Here is an 18,131-nt window from a genome sequence, read left to right as displayed (position 1 = left end):
AAAAAAAAAAGCGGGGGGAAAGCTGACAGGACACACACACACACACACACACACACACACACACACACACACACACACAGAATAAGAGGTAGTCTTTGGTGTGGAATTCAGGGGATTTGTATTTTCTTCCTTGCACGTTTTAGTATTTTCCTGATTTCATAACAAACATTTTAGAATCACAAGTGTCAAAACTACTACAGAATACAGAGGCACTAATATAAAAGAATACTTTTCACTAATTTATATTTAAGTTTAGTGAAACGTAAGTTGGCTAATTCTTATTCTGACCTGGCATACAAAAATACGTAATACATTTAAAATTCACAATGTAAACATAACTTCTTAATAAAGAGGCCAACCGTATTTATTTCCAGTTATTTATTTTAATTTGGCAGCTTTTTTTTTTTAAATGTATTTTTTACAAAACCCTCAAAAATATTAGGATTCTTTACTGACTGGTAATTTTTCAAAGTGGTTATATATCAAAACTATTAAAGGTTTAAGTTGTTAAATTATCTGCCTTATAATATTTTTTTAAAAAAGAAAAAAAACCTCTTAACACTGAAGGCTTTTACTTTTAAGCTCCCTTCCCAATATTTACAAGGTTAATATACAACTTCTTTTTTTTTAATATTTTATTGGGTTTTAGGTGAAAGTTTACGTAGCAAATTAGGTTCCCATTTAACAATTTTTATACAACTTGTTCCATGACATCGGTTATATTTTTCACAATGTGTCAACATTCTCATTATTTCCATTCTTTTTGTTCTGTTTCCATTAATCTAGCTTCCCTGCCCCTCAACTTTTCATCTTTGTTTTTGGGTAAACGTTGACCGTTTGGTCTCATACAGTTGATTACTTAAAGAAGGACAGTATTCACAGGTGATAATGTTTATTTTATAAGCCAATCTATTACCTGGATGAAAGGTGACCATCAGGAGTAGCTAGCTTCAGTCTCAAGTTCCAAGAGTATCTTAGGGTGATAGCCTCGAGAGTTCCTCTAATCTCTATCGGTCCAGTAAGTCTGACCTTTGTTAGGAATTTGAGTTTTGTTCTACATTTTTCTCCCTTTCTCTCCGGGACCTTCTATAGTGTCCCTGGTCAGAACGATTGGTAGTGGTAGCTAGGCATCATCTAGTTCTTCTAGTCTCAGGTTATTAAGAGGTGTGGTTCACGTAGGCCATTAATCCTGTGGACTAGTTTCTCTTGTCTTTGGTTTCCTTCTTTCTCTATTGTTCCAGACAAGTAGAGACCAATAGCTGTATCTTAGATGGCTGCTCCCAAGCTTTTAAGGCCCCAAATGCTACCTCCAAACTAGGAACATTATCTTTATGAACTAAACTATGCCAATTGACTGAGCTGTTCCATGAGACTATGGTCCCAAGCCTTCACACCCAGTAAACCAATCCCGCCAGGTGTTTGGTTATATCTAGGAAGTATCCATAACTGTGCTCCCTATGTGGTTTATTATATATATGAATATATATGCAGCACACATAAACATGTATATACATACATATGCCTACAGATACACCTGTACATGTACACCTGTACACTCACATGTGCCTTCCTACCCATATATATGCATACCTGTCTACCTATGTAATCATACACATATTTTTTTGGTTGTTATTACTGCTGTTGCAAAATAGCATGCTACAGCATTTACTGAAATTGTCCCTGCATAGTGTCTTCATTTCTCTTAGACAAGTTGTACAGACTTTAATATACAACTTTTCCGGCTCAACAGGAATGATCCTACAAGATGTAACTAGGTGAAGAATTCTCCTACAAAACTCATTCATAATTCCTCCCTCCCTGTTAGAGATGCAAAGCACTGTGTCTCAGACTGATGGAAAGAGCCCTAATTGAAGCAGAATTACCTCCCCAGATTTCGGCAGCTGCCCTGGTTCTTGTCAAGTTCTAATAATGGCCACAGGCTGCATGCAAGTATCCAGAAGAGTATGAAACTCAAGATGAAATGAACTGGTGGCTACTGCTGACTATGTTATTAATAATGTGCACACGATGTCCGCTTTAAATAATGGAGAGTAAACTAGCTCTACAAATAGACATATCAGACTGGAAATGTAATACCTTTAAAATTTTTCTATAAATAAGTTCCATAATTAAAACAGTCGCACAGCATGATTAATGTCACTGAGCTATACACCTGGAAAACGTTCAACTGGTAAATGTTGTGTGACATATATTTCTACCAAAAAAAAAAAAAAAAAAAAAAAAGCAGCTTCCAATACTGCCTATGTACAAACAAACACCTCATGGGATTTGTTTTCTTGGGTTGGATGTTTAGGGTCATGGTTTTGTGGGCCATTCCAATCAATTGGCCTAGGATTGATTCTAGTGCTTCCGTTCTACCTCCTGAGAGCCCTGGTGGTGTGATAGTTAAGTGCTATAGCTGCTAACCGAAAGGTTGGCAGTTTGAATCCACCAACTGCTCCCTGAAACCCTACGGGGCAGTTCTACTCTGTTGGAATTGACTCAACGGCAATGGGTTTGGTTTTTTGGTTTCATTCTACCTCCTAGTTCACTGTATAGTACCTGGGGTCTTAAAAAATTGCTAGTGGTCATCCAAAGTACAGTAATTGGTCTCTACTCTCCTGGAGCAGCAGAGGAAGAAGAAGGGTTAGGAAATGGAGGCAGAACTGGAATGCATGTCTAATTGCTTACTTGAATAACTGCCTCCTTTGCTGTGATACTAAAAGACCCAGATAGTACCCAGTTACCATTACTGTATATTTTGATCAAAGATACTACAGAAGAATTCTGATCAAAGGAGGAAAAAATATGGAACAGAACTTCAAATTCTCATGGAACCCAGAATTTCTCGAGCCACGGAAGCTGAATGACCACCCCCACTACTTAAACTAATGCCCTGAGGAAATCTTTAAACCTTAAGCCAAAACGATACCCTAAAGTTATCTTTAAATCAAATACAGTTTAGCTTAAACAGAAAAGGACGTGTGCCTTGAGCTCTGTGTTCTTTTAAACAATTATCTATATGTAATCAAATGGACAACAGCAACTCAAAAGGTTAGATGAGAAGCTTAGGGGGCAGTGAGTTTCTGTTAATGATAGTGAAATAATTTGGAAAAGGATATCGAGAAAGGTGGCACAACTTGAAGAATGTAACCAATGTAATATGTAGAAATTGTTGATTTGGTGTATGTTTTGTTGTGTATAATCTTTACCAAAAAATGAAATCTCATAATTACCCAGATTTGGGTTACAGACTGTATCTTACATTTCTATGTTATCTCTTTCCACTATCCAGATACAGCATACTTTGCAATAGTCACAGTATTTTAAAATTAGCTTACATTAAAAAGAACACAGACTGGCAAAATATACTTTGAAGCCAAGCTAATTATAAAAATACTTTTTTGAAAATCATTTGTATCATTACATTAAGCTACTGGTATTATAGTTTGCTACATAACTTTGTAAGAATGTCTGTTAAACAACACATAGCTGTAATAATATCCTAATGTATATTACAAATTAACACTATCCTTTCTGGGGTACTCTCAAGACGTCTACCAACTGATACAGGGTGATCTCTAGCCCAGAGCTATTTTGATCAGTTGCAGCTGGCAAGCAGCAACGTTTCATGAAGCCCATTGCTAAAGAAGCTGTTTCACTAACTCTCATGCCAGCCCTAATTCCTAACCAGGAACTTGTTCATCAGCCTATAAACATTTGCCAGAGCAGCACACTGTGAAAGGCCTTCCTGCTTAAGTGTCCTGATTAAATGCATTTTATCATTTCCCAAAGTATATTCCATGGACCGCTGCTGTCTCACAAAGTAATAACAGGTGATCAATACTGGGTTAAGCAAAAGTTACTGCAAGACTTTTCAGAGCTTTCAATATGTTAATGTACATCCTGAATCTCCTGGAGTAATGTCTGGCCACGGGGAATGGTCTATCACAAAGCATCTTAGAAGACTGCTATTCGTACAATTTCAAAAAAAACTCCCTTTAACATTAAGTTTTACTGCCCAATTGTATTCTAAAATTACCCTTTACCTGAATAAACACATCACATTCTAATTAGCAGGGTCACTGATTTTTAAAAGTTGGAAAAAAACAAAGGACATGGGGCTGGGGGAGGGGGGACCTACCCTATCTCACATAAAAAATGGACGAAGTTTTTAGATAATTTATAGATCCCCCCCCCCCGAGATTTATGTTAATCAGAAACCTACTTTTCAATTTCTATTCACTGAATTGAACTCTGTCCTCTGGATCAATGTAAAAAACAAACAAATCCTTGATGCATATAAAAGTCATTCAAATATTAAGACTACAACTCTCAAAAACACCATTATATACTTACATGACACTTTAATTTTATAAAGTTATTTTCATACACATTCTCTCATTTATGCTTTTCAAATGAATACAATCATTTTCCAAATAAGAGAACTGGTATTAAGAAACTGATAAATGGCTAGGATTCATTCTCAAAGGGCCACTCTGAATATTCTCCAGATTATTTTCTGCCTTAAAATGTTCAACTTTAGTCGTGCATCCTTAAGTCTTGTTACATATTGTGTGTGCTAAGCACTATCTTAAGTCTCCTCACATGCTCATTTATTCCGCAGTTACTATGCCCATTTTACAAGGAAAGGTTACAGACGTCCCCACTGTCACCAACTGATAAATGGCAAAACTAGGATTCAAATGCAGATTTTTAGCTCTCTTTTAAGAGTTCTCTCCCCAAAATACTGTTACTTGAAACCAGAGATTATCATAAGATTCCTCATTTGCCTCTACACTCTTAAGCAAAATTATCAAGTACTGCCATTTCTACTGCAGTCTTGCTTCTTACATAAGCTTCCTCCTAAAGTGTCACATTTAATCATGACTACAACTCACCCTGCCCTGTTTGAGTACAAGGAGCCTCTGAAGATTTAGCTCCTCCCAATCTGCTTGCTTATGCATCCTAGTCTCGAGACTGATCTCTGCTATCAGATCCCCTGGGCTGGACTCGTGGCTCCATCCCTTCTTAGCTACATGACCTTGGACAAGTAACTTGACCAATAACCCTGACTCCTTATGTGAGATATGGAAATGATAATACCTGGATGTTGAGGAGTAAATGAGACAATTCATGTATTTAGAAAAGTTAACCAGGTACTTGTAACAACATTAAATATTTACTACTATTTTGTTTTGAAATGCTTTTCACTTGTTTGAGAGGAAGCAAATACGTAACTAATGATACGATATGGACCCCTGCATTCAGGGTATTATTCATCCCTAAAAATGAATCTATACCAAAAAAGGTGGGATCAAATAAAATTTCATCTAACCTAGGGTTTTAACATCTCTAAATGACTCAAGTATATTACAACAGTAAAACACAGAGAACCGGTAAGGATAAAAAATTAAGTGGCATAGTAAAGAAAGCACAGGCTCAAAGTCACACATACCCCATCTTCAAATCCTAACTCTGCCACTTATGACGTATGTTACTCAGGCAAGTTATTTCACCCCTTGAAATAAATTTCCTTAGTAACTATCCTAACGCACCATTATTTTAAAAATTAAATGCAAGTGCTTGTGTGAAACACCTGACACGTATTAGAAGTTAAGACAAATTTGGTTCCCTTTTCTTGTTTCAACAGCCCAGGCTATAATTAGAGCTTAGAACTAGAATAGTGGCAGTGGAAATGGAAAAGTGACATTAGTGACAAAAGAACACACACAGATTTTGTGAAAGTGAGGAAAATAATTAGGAAATGACTTTGACAACACGAGGTCAGTCTGCGACCGTGTGCAGGGCTCATTTACTAGCACACACGAACTGGAGTCATTACGGCACAGAGGCTGCGTCAGAACTCTTGGCGCCTCCTTGTTCGGGGCTCCCCTTACAACCAAGGAAGCCCCACTGATGAGCCACTGGTGCAGCCGAGCTTTCTTTTAAAACCCTTGTTAACGGGCCCTAGAAGAAAAGAAAGCTGGTCTCTGAGAAGAGTCAAACACATGAAACTCAAGTGCAATCGATCACCTGGCCCCGGGACCCTCCCGGAAATAAGGGTTAAAGGAGAAGAGCTCTTTAAGTGTGGTAGACTGGAAGGCAGAAAGTGGAGGGGTGAACCCAATGGAACTACTTCTAAAGTCAACCTGGTCCACAGGCTATGGAGGTCACACAGCTACAACAAAGGAGACACACGCACGCATGCACACGCAGAAGTCTCAGTTCTACTTCATAAAAAAGCAGGGAGAAGATGAGGTGTAAAAGCTGACACTGATAAACTTAACTGCATATTTAAAATACCAACTAAAACCAATTTCCACAATCTAAGAATAAAAGATGTTACCCTCACAATAACCCTACGGTACAGGTTCAACTTGAGATTTTTATTTAGGGTCTATTAATAGTCTCAGAGTTTAGCTAATACTGAATCAACATAAAATAATTACAGACTGTAGGGGGTTACACCATACAGAGCTAACAAATCCAGAAACCAATATTATCCTAGGACCTTGGCCACCTTCTTCCTATAACCAAGAAAAAGTTCTAGACTTACCAAAATGTGGATGTGAAATCTGAATCCTCTATGAGGACTCAAAAGGAGAAAAGATGGTCAAAACAAGCTTCCCAATTAAATGTTACAAAAACTCAGTGCTTTTAAAAATTGTGGATAAGTGTTGTATTTTTCTCTGTGTCCATTTTAGATGAAATGAAGAGAAGAAAGGAAGGAGAGGGGGGAGACACTTTAGCATTACAGTGATCAGTTCTAATGAGATGGACGTCTGGCCTCCTGAAGAAGTCTTTTAGAAAAAAGAGGGAGAAATGTGCCTCAAGATCACCAAGGCTGGCTCATAAGGGAAGGCACATAACACACTGTTTCTCCCATGAGCTTCTCATTAATCGTTGATATCGTTAGTTCTTCCTACTTCACTGTAAGCTTCCACAGAGCAATGTTCATTCATCCAGGACCCAGAGCACAGTGTGGAGAACATACGAGGTATTCATCTTTAGACTAAACTCTTTAAAGGCCATAAAAAATATTACACGGGAAAAGGATTAATTTATATCCCAGTGTGGTTACTCTAATAACTTTGCTCAGTGTTTACATACATCCAGAACTTAAATATCTATAAGTATACAATACCAAAAAAAAATCTGATCTCTCATGGTGGTCAAGAGCAACTCTGTTTCATAGCTAGAATGATAATTGTATATCTAATATATTGTATCTCTGATACAGAATACCCAACTTTATTGTCCCATCCTGATGTTAGCAAATTACTGAAAGAGCAGATGCTGCAAGGATAAAGAATGATACAGATACTAAAATATAATGGTTTAGTAATAACAGACAGTATTCCATATCTATCTCCCTAAAAGTAAAGGTGATATCAATTATTATGTACTTTTATGTACAGATACAAGTATAGTAATAAACTCAAGACAGCCTTAGATGGAAAAAAATCTGACTACTTTGAAAGCATAATCACTTTTATACAAACCAAGAATAATATTCTTTAATTTAAAAAAAAAAAAAAGGATCTGCCCGTAAACTTACTTGCTAATTTGGCCTGTAATCCAGAAGGTCCAGGTTTTGATGTCTCTGACTTAGAAGACCCTGGAAGAGACAGTTTTGTTTTAGGAAGGCTAACTTTAGGGCTGAAACGAGCAGCCCAATCAAATTTTGAAGAGCCACCAGTTTTACTCTGTTCCTTTTCCCTGCTACTTCTTCTGGGACTGGGACTGGATGCTGAACGGGAACGCCTGGCTTTGTTCTGGTCTTTTCCTTGTTTTACCCTGGCACCTGGTGGTACAGTGGAGGAGGCCGAGGCTACAGCAGAAGACGAGGAGGAAGTAGACGCAGCAGAAGAAGAATCAGTGATGGTGCTACACCCAGCTTTGGCTGAGGCGGCTGATTTTGAAGCCAGCTTGGTAGGTTTTGCAGACCTCTCTTCGGCACCAGTTGATTCAGACACAGAACCACTCTTTATACAAGAACTCTCTGTCCTCTTTCTTTTCTGACTCCGTGAACTACCAGTGGCCCCACTCTTTCGGGTATGAGCCTTGCTTGTTGACGGCGACTGTGCAGATTTCAGTTGTTGCTCCTGGTCTAAATGTCTCTTCTTTGACTTACTATGTGGCTTATTCGTTTCTGAGGGAGATTCAGTATGCTGAAGTGCTTTGGGTTTTTTTGCAGAGCTAGGAGAATTGGTCCTGTTGTAGTCTGGACTAGCACTGCGTTTCACTCCTCGAGAACTGTCCTTCTTAGGCACCTGCCCCGTTTTTTGCCTTTCTGAAGTATTGGCTCTGTCTGGATCCTCTGGTTGTGGAACTATGACAGCAGATGATGAACTGCAGCTTCTAAGAGGTTAGATAAAAGAAGAGTTAATATCAGCCTGTCATCACTAAACTCATTATATAATGTTACTTATTAACTTCTTAAGTCTCCGGAAATAAGAGCTTTTTAAAGGAAAAAAGGGCAAGATTTTTATCTAAAAGCCCAGTACTAAACAGACATAGGTTTTCAAATGGTTCAAAATTGCAGAAAAAAATAGCAGGTGTGACTTTGGGTGGTAAAATATTTGACTAGAAAATAAAGGTTATGTTTTAGCCAAAAGATTACTGACACGAACACTTCTACAATCACAAGCAAGAATTAAGACTGTAAGAAGAAGAACACTTAGCGGTTCAGAGCCAGTTGAAACTGGAATACTGATGCCTTAAAACACATTAACATATGTACTTTCGAAATGAAACTTTTATATTGTAGCACCACCAAATCTTCAGTTACACTTCCTTCCCCAAGACTCCTACCAATTAGATCTTAAGAAATCGTTGACCTGAACGATGGCTCTGACAATAAAAACTAAGGAAAATGGTAAAACGGCATTTTAGATGCCTCCAATGGTTTGCTAAGCAAAACAGGAACCTCACAGCTCTGTAAGCAAAGAAAAAATTCATAGTCTAAGGCCTACTGCACCAACATCACTGCAAAGGTGATAAACTATTAACTCTAAAAGTTATTCTCAGAGAATGATAAAAACATGTATCATAACATTTTGGGATAATTTGGTCAGTTTTAATATTATGCAATGATTCAAATGCAAATAATTCTACCTTGAAAATGTATAAGCAATGCGAAGATTTACCTTTTAGAAAGGTGTCCCCTTGACAGTTCAGAAGTAGTATTAGACTGCACTTTGGGTGCCTTAGAATTAGATTTTCTACTCTCAGGAGGGCTATATCCCTTATGTTTTGCCTGCCCTAAATGTGACCTGTCAGCAGAAAATCAAAACAGAAATCTATCAGGAAAATGAGATGCAAATACAATACTGAATGTGAAATAGTTTTACATTAAAAAGAAAAAAGAAATGAAGACTCATAATTCTTCAACAATGACCCTACCTTTTCCAAAACATTTCTCAGAATTAAAATATTTTATCAAATCATTTGGCAAAAAAAAAAAAAAAAAAAGCCTCTTACCACCAACCCCCTCAATACCCGAGAGTTAAGACGATTATTCCCAGCGGCCACAACTGCACAGCAGTACTATGGCTGCTAAAGCAATAATGAATTTTTCAGCAATTTTGCTTCAGACATTCAAACATGCTGAAAAAAAGCAAATCCAGACTTTAGAATTAATATCAACTTTAATAAATATAACTATCATAGCTTTAAAAATTTATTAAAAAGGCAATTCATGAACCCTACAATGATCTGATTTCCAACTTGTACATTTTCAGGTTAGCACAGTAAATGGAGAGGCAGATAAACCAATTCTCAAAATGATTTTATACAGAAAATCATCAGAAGTACTAAACAGTAAACAGACCTACATGATATCAATATAGTGACAGTTGCTAAGAATTTAAAGTACTAATCAATAACAAGTACAGCAAACACCAAGTCCTAGAGAGAAAGAGATACTTAAAAAAAGAATTCACCACAAAATATTCCAAACACATCCAAAAGATTCCATTATTGAGATGGTAGAGTCATATCTGTAATAAGTCAAATCCTTATGCCAGCATTGTTCTAACAGCAAGCTTGAGAAACACAAAGAAGCTGTGTGTTCAGTTGTTAGCTTTTCTGAAACTCTGGCAATGGTTACATGAGATTTACATATGCAGTGAAAAGCATGTATCAATATATACCCAGAAAAAGTGCTATTATAGAGGTGAGATATTAATTTAATAAATGCAACCTTTGTAATTCATAGCCAACATACATCCTCCAAGTAAATAACATAAAAGAGAGTATTCTAATGAGAACTCATAATAACCATGATGCAAATTTCATTAATACCAAAGCTATTTACTGTGTTTAAAAACCTTTTGTAAGGCTTTGGTTACAAACACCATCTCAAACGAACTGGAAATAAATCACGGAAAACCTCACAAAAATAATTTTAACTGAATCTATAACGACACCATAGAGTTCTTAAGATATGACTGCGGTTCAACTATCTCTTCAAAAAGATGACCTAAGTTTCTCTCTTTGGGATCTTTACTACGTCTTCCATTTTTCCAGAATTCAATAATGGATTCTTGGAAAAAAAGATATAAAAATAAGCTTTTCAGTAAAAGGAAGTATTTCCTGGATCCCTAATATCATTTTTTTTAAGGTTCTAATCTCTGACATGCTTGCCGAAAGTGAAGAGGACTTGAAGCACTTACTGATGAAGATCAAAGACCACAGCCTTCAGTATGGATTATACCTCAACATAAAGAAAACAAAAATCCTCACAACTGGACCAATACGCAACATCACGATAAATGGAGAAAAGATTGAGGTTGTCAAGGATTTCATTTTACTGGGATCCACAATCAACATCCGTGGAAGCAGCAGTCAAGAAATCAAAAGACCCACTGCACTGAGCAAATCTGCAAAAAACCTCTTTGAAGGGTGAAAAGCGAAGATGTCATCTTGAGGACTAAGGTGCACCTGACCCAAGCCATGGTGTTTTCAATCGCCTCATATACATGTGAAAGCTGGACAATGAGTAAGGAAGACTGAAGAAGAACTGTTGCCTTAGAATTGTGGTGTTGGTGAAGAATACTGAATATTCCATGGACTGCCAGAGAACCAACAAATCTTTCTTGGAAGAAGTACAACCAGAATGCTCCTTAGAAGCAAGGATGGTGAGACTATGTCTCACATACTTTGGACATGTTATCAGAAGGGGTTCGTCCCTGGAGGACATCATGCTTGGTAAAGTAGAGGGTCATCGAAGAAGAGGAAGGACCCTCAAGGATATGGACTGACACAGTGGTTGCAACAATGGGCTCAAGCCTAACAATGGTGAGGATGCCACAGGACCGGGCAGTGTTCTGTTCTGTTGTACACGGGGTCATTATGAGTCGGAACTGACTCAATGCACCTAACAACAACAACGTTGTCCGACAGAAATACTAGTACGTCCTAAAGACTTATTAGACTAGATCAGCTACTAAAAACTCTAGGTTAGTCTTTCACGTGACTTGAAGTCTTCACTTTAGTAACGAAAGTGTTTAAAGATACGTATCTTCTCTGGATGCAGCCAAGCTGAACCTTGTATGACTTTTATACACTGTGGCTTAGATTTTGTTTTTCCTAAATATTCTTCCGTTGCATACGGGAATTTTGCTTTAACCCAGGAGTTCCTTATTAGATTTAATTCCTAGGTGATTGCTTTTGTTTTTGTTATATTTCTAGTAACAGATCGGAGAGTTCTATACTCTCTTTTCAGAAATGCGTTAATTTTTCAAATCTCCATAATTACTAAGGGGCGAAAAAAATGTTTTTTCAGTGTATAGAATTTAATATCCATGGATCAGTATTTAAAAATTATGTCATTCAGATCCTCTACATTCTTATTTTCTTAAAGTTTGCTATAGATTTTTTAATCAAATCATATTTTCTATTTCTTTTCATTATAAAATTAAAAATTATTCCTTGCTGTAATCCTTGCATATAATTTTTAAAAATCATCTTAGAAGAAATTTTATTCATTCAAAGCCAAACAACTTTATAAAAAACAGTCTTCAAAACACTTTAATATTCAAATATCAAGCCTAAAAACAAGTATGTTTTGCTATACCCCTAATAAGTGTCCCCCAAAAAAAAAAAAAAAAAAAAATTCATTCTGTTTGTCATCAGAAATTGACCGACATCAACCTAATGTTGGACTCACTATAGAGATAGCAATCCTCTTTTTTAATCCAAATAAAACTGTTCACTGGTCTTAAAACACGTGTAACTTGACATATAGCTAAATCTACTCTTGCATTTCTCGTGTCCTCACCATCACGTTCAATGAACGAAAAAATTTAACAGGTAAACTCCATGAAAGAGTTAACAGTATCCAGCCATCTTAGAAAACTGAGGCAACACAAAACTGGCTTAAATCCAACAATGCCCACACTGATCTGATTCCTCCTTTCCTAAAATTATTTTAAGTGTGATATTCTCACTGAAGGCAAGTTAAGAAAGAATACCTAGAAATATTGTAAAATACTGATCATCACTGTCCGTGTGCCTATTTGTTTAGAGCAAGGGTTATCAAATATTTTTCTGTAAAAAGCCGGATAGTAAATATTTTCAGCTTTCTGTCAATACTGTGTCACAACTACTCACACCTCTGCAGTTGTAGTGCAAAAGCAACCACGGACGTTACATAAGCAAATGGGCATGGGTGTGCTCCAATCAAAATATACTAACAAAACAGGTGGTGGCTGGATTTGGACCATCAGCCATAGTCAGTCTTCCAACCCCTGGTTTAGCACAAGAGGAACAGGCAACCGGATAGTACGTACCGTGAAGTGACAATCAGGGGCCTCCTAAAGCGGACCTCTAGTTTATTATGTCCATTTATAAATTTGTAATGCTCAGAATACCACAAAGTAAATCTTCATAGAACAATGATGCCCAATCTAGAATAGCCAAACAGAACATTACCGTATTCACAGCTAAGGGAGCCTTGCATCCTTCTTCTCAGCTCATTTTACTGACTCCCTCACTTAACAGATCTTGATGCTCAATATTAACTTCTATCATATGAGTCCATTTAGTAAATGATGGCCCAATGATTTGTGTGCGCATGTGTGAGAGAGCGCGTTTAGAAGCTTCTACGTTACATGGGTGTTCCTGAAAAACCTCACAGTTTTGCAAAATCACCCACTAAAAACAGAGCTAATGGTGAAAATAAGCCTGGGCACAGAGCCCTCAAACCTGTTACTCTGTAATGAATGTCCTAACAAAAACATCATCAATTTTAATGAAAGACTAAATTGGTACTAACATTTGTACCATTAGTAAGTCGGCCCACCCTTTGGAGTCTTATTTTTGTACTTCCTTCTTTAAAATATAAATTTTTAAAGGCATTTTCTTCTGAGACCCACTCAAAAAAAAGTAAAAACACAATTCCAGAGTAGCCTTAACTATCATTTTCTTTCTTCAGAAACACAGGAGTAATGTTTTTGCAGCTTCTTGAAAGCATTTAGCAAAGTGCAAAGAGTGTTGGTTCTGGAAGCCACTAAACTAGCTATTTCTTGCACTAAATGATTTCTATAAACTTCAGGTTTTCCTAAGGTCTTCATATATTACCAAACTTTCCTCTTTAAATGAAAGGTTTGCCCCCATTTCACTTCATATATTAACACTGTGGAGAAAATTGTCTATGAACAAGTGCTACTTCCACGTTATAATGACATCATTTCTCTATTTACCAACTGCATATGGGCTAATTCACATTAAAGAAACCCACACTGTGGCACAACAGACTATAATCAACTCTGGGTTATGTGTTGTCAAGATTGTTAACTTGAATACAAGCCTCAAACTCCTCTTTGTTGACTTTTATGCACACTATATGAACTGTAACCTTCTAGATGTTTTAATTTACTTTTACAGCTATTTAGTATCACTACGAGTCAGAACTGACTCGACAGCAATGGGTTTGGTTTTTGGTTCACCAATTTAGTAAAACCCTCAGTAGTCCAGAGGATTAAAAATCATCTCTAAAAGATTGTGTGGAAAGTGGCTAGTTGCAAGTAGCTAATTAATTCATGCTGCGTGTTTTAAATTCTGTTTGAAATTAATTTCTATGCCAGACGTAGAAAAGCACAACCCAAACGCATGCACATATTGCCAAATACAAATGGAATTAGGGTTCAATTACATCTCCAAATTTATCTATGTGTATATAGAGACATATATATTTTATACAGGAGCCCTGGTGGCACAGTGGTTAAGCATTCGACTACTAACCAAAAGGTCGGCAGTTCAATCCACCCGGCCCTCCTTGGAAACTCTATGGGGCAGTTCTACTGTCCTATAAGGTCACTATGAGTCAGAATCGACTCAACGGCAGTGAGTTTTTATATTTTATATGTAAGTATAACATTATTAACTTTGGCTTCCAAAAATCAGATGTTTTGTTTTTAACCCTATAAGGTGCATGCTTTAAATAAGCCAGTGATTTTCAGTAATCAAATTGGAAAGTTAACTTTAAACCATTTTAAATAAACAAAACTCACTAATGCTCCTATAAAACATACTGTTTTCTATTTCAATCTCAAAACTGAAGCTAAATAGTCTGGACAATAGTCCTATGTTTAGTTACAGCTAAATATCAGCCTAAAGGATTCAGTAATTCAGAATAAAGAATTACTTATGTATCTTATAAAGCAATGTTTCTTAACAGCGATGGTACTGCCCCTAGGGGGTACTCTGGAAACAGATGTTGGTGAACAGGGTTGCTACTGGCATTTAGCAGGTGTGGACTAGAGAAGGAAGATGTCATATACAGAACAGTCACACAATGAAGAACTGTCCCATGATCCATATTTTTCCAATAGCCACGGTGATACGTGAAAACCTTTTGAAAAAACCTGAAAATCTGGCAATGACATAGGTCAAAAAAAACCAAAAAAACTGGCTTTAATATATGCTATTTTTTCAGGAATGCAACTACCACGTGAGTCAACAGAAGATTACATGTTTTTTTGCACCTTTATGAAGAATCATGCATCATTTTGAAAACCGTGTCTGTCATCGCTGTCACATTCAGTGAATCCCCATACAGATGCAAGCATCTGAACACTTTATTGTGTCAGACTGTGCCACTGTACCCAAGCATTTACCTCCTGAAATTATTTTATCAATTATTTTACTTTTATCTGTATATTTGTATCTTTATAAAATGGTAGCACATTATACTGATGTTTCTAAACTGTGTGTAGGCAGGAATTTTATATATTTATTAATTCATTTCAAGATACTGAAGGGCATAATAATAAAGATATTTACATTATAAGATACACATAATAGAGGGAGAACTCGAACTGATAAGACTTTGAGAACTACTGTAATAAACTACTGATTTCAAGAGATGTGTTGGGTGTGCCAATTATCAAACACACGCAAGTCACTACAGGGCTTGTAAGTACGGCTAACATACAGTCCAGTCCCTGTCCTCAAAGAGGTCAGAATCTCACAAAACAAAGCAATCTAACAAGTGCCCTAAAGATCCCAGCAAAGGAGAAATTACTTCTAGCAAGAGAATACAGGGCTTATAGATCGCATAGCATTTAAACTAGGCCAGGAAGTTTGAAAAGCTGAGGAAAAAGTATGCCAGTCAAAAAACAAAGTAAGGTAGAGAAAGGAAATTATGAAACATACAAGGCATCTAGCAAATCATATAAACTGTCCTGAGTATAGAGATGCATTGATAAACAAGGCTGAAATGACAGGCTAGGGCCAGACAGGGATGGTCCCTAAATGCCTTGTGGAAGGATCTAGATTTTATTGTTAATAAAGTTGACAACAAGAAAATGACATGATAGTCATGTTTTACATTAGGTAACAGGTCAATATCAGGCAAGTCTGACAGCCATCAGGAATGATATAATTCCTTAAGTACCAAACGAAATTTATAAGGCGGTCTCACCGTTAATGTGGTTCAATAGAGGTATCCACACTAAGGTTCTCAAAAGAAGGAATTATACATAACCAAGCCATTTACTTATTGCTGACTGGTGCTCAAATTTCAAATCTGAGGTATTTTCTTTAGCTAGGAAAACAAAATAACTGAATATTTAACTTCAGCTAATTAAAATGGGAAATCCACCTCCAAAAGGGTGAAATCAAAGTAATTCAAAACATACCACTAAATCTTCTTTCTCAACTAATTTGAAGATTATTACTAAAATAAACTCATAATTTACACTTACTGCTTAAACTCGATAGGCTAATCCAGCTTTAAAATTTCACTGCAGTTCATGTATACTATATGCAAGCCTGGAGTTCTGGTGGCGCAGTGGTGAAGAGCTCGTCTGCCAACCCCAAACGGTGGCAGTTCAAATCCACCAGCCGCTCCTTGGAAACCCTATGGGGCAGTTCTACTCTGTCCTATAGGGTCACTATGAGTTGGAATCGACTCAAAGGCAACGGGTTTGTTTTTTTTTTTTTTTTTTTTAATTAACAGTGACGTTGCTACTTAATGGGAAGTTAATAATGATGGTATTATTTACTCATATTTTCTTGGTACTCTGCTGAAAGTGGGTAAGCAGACAGTGATAGGGTTAGAAGCAGTGAGACAAAATCAACAAATTTATAAGCTCAATGATCTGAGCATACTGAGCACGGGCGAGCAAATTATAAGACTATATTATGGTGGAAAGAAAACAAAAGGCACTAAGATACAATTATTAGTCTCTATTCATCTAGAACGAAAGAGAATGAAGGAAACCAAAGGCTCAAGGAAGGAACTAGTCCACAGGACTAACAGCCCACATGAACCACAGCCTCTTCTAACCTGAGATCAGAAGTAGTAGATGGATATCACCATTACCAAACTGTTCCGACCAGTGATACAATAGAAAGTCCCAGAGAGAAAGGAGAAAAATGTTGAACAAAACTCAAATTCCTAAAAAAAGGCCAGATTTACTAGACCAATAGAGACTAGAGGAACCCCCAAGACTATCACTCTAAGATATCCTACTGGAACTTGGAACTGAAGCCACCCTTGATGGTTACCTTTCATCCAAATTAATAGACTGGCTTATAAAATAAACACTATCACCCCTGAATACTGTGCTCCCTTCAATAATCAACTATCCGAGGCCAAACAGTCAATATTTACCCTAAAACAAAGATGAGAAGCTAAGGAGGGCCAGGAAAGCTAAATTAATGGAAACAGAACAAGAAGAATGGAAATAATGAGAATGTTGACAAATTGTGAAAAATGTAACCAATGTCATGGAACAAGTTGTATAAAAATTGTTAAATGGGAACCTAATTTGCTATGTAAACTTTCACCTAAAAAAATAAAATACTTAGCAAAAAAAAAAAGGTAGAGGAATGAACAGAAAACCACGGGAAAAGGTGGCCAACAAAGGGAAATCTTATACCCCAATTTACATTCACATCCACATTTCACAAATAAAGTAGGGGTGGGGGTGAGGGGTAAAGACACCATAATAATAAAAAATAGAGATGCAGTACTAAGTATCTTGTGAATTACACTGGCTTTTATAAATACTTAAAAACTTATTAAGATAAATATTTTTTAAAGTGCTGATTTATGTTACAAGCCTCACATTAAGCTCCTTTAAATACATTACCCAGCTGAATCCTCAAGTAACACCTGAGGCAGGTGTTATTCCCATTATAAAGAAGTAGGGAATGAGTCCTGCCTGAAGTCACACAGCCCCTAGGCAGGAAAGGCGAGACCAAGCCCAGGTATTCTGACTCCCAAGTCTGCAACTCCACAGCTACACTTAAGGGCTCAGTGAGCAAAGTATAAGGCCTGCATCTTTCATTATTAAAGTTTTCCTTTCCACGCTGGTATTTCTGTCTCTGATTACGTACAGGTCAAAATCAATGGCTTAAGGCTTTGCAGATGGTATATGAGAAAAACAGAACAAACCACCACTTTTTCTTTCAAACTTCTAAAATGGAGCCCTTTATCTTGTTTTCTGTATCACAAAGAAAACAGCTTTCCAAATGGAAGCTAAAGCTTACTGTTCATGCCCACCAGTTTTGTAAGAGTCTATATATATTTATTTTTTCTCACACTGAAACCCTCCCAGGGAAACAGTCTGAGATTGAGAAAGCATTCAGAAAGAGTTATAGAGCGTCGGATTCCC

General features: G+C 36.9%; 1 protein-coding gene across 22 annotated transcripts in view; it reads right to left on the bottom strand.

The window, feature by feature from the left end:
• TRIP12 (thyroid hormone receptor interactor 12) overlaps positions 1-18,131 on the bottom strand; it is a 142,420-nt gene that overhangs the window by 76,595 nt on the left and 47,694 nt on the right. For 14 of the 22 annotated variants that reach the window (XM_023740066.1, XM_023740071.1, XM_023740072.1 and 11 more), the window contains 2 exons: positions 9,153-9,278; positions 7,562-8,364 (listed from right to left, as the gene is read on the bottom strand). In XM_023740066.1, coding sequence (XP_023595834.1) covers positions 7,562-8,364; positions 9,153-9,278 — 929 coding nt within the window. The remainder of the gene's footprint in view (positions 1-7,561; positions 8,365-9,152; positions 9,279-18,131) is intronic. The other 8 variants (XM_023740080.1, XM_023740086.1, XM_023740083.1 and 5 more) reach the window with 2 other exon arrangements.

Source organism: Trichechus manatus, unplaced genomic scaffold (genome assembly GCF_000243295.1).
Source record: "Trichechus manatus latirostris isolate Lorelei unplaced genomic scaffold, TriManLat1.0 scaffold00147, whole genome shotgun sequence".
Classification (NCBI taxonomy): domain Eukaryota; kingdom Metazoa; phylum Chordata; class Mammalia; order Sirenia; family Trichechidae; genus Trichechus; species Trichechus manatus.
This window is presented reverse-complemented; position numbering and strand designations above follow the sequence as displayed.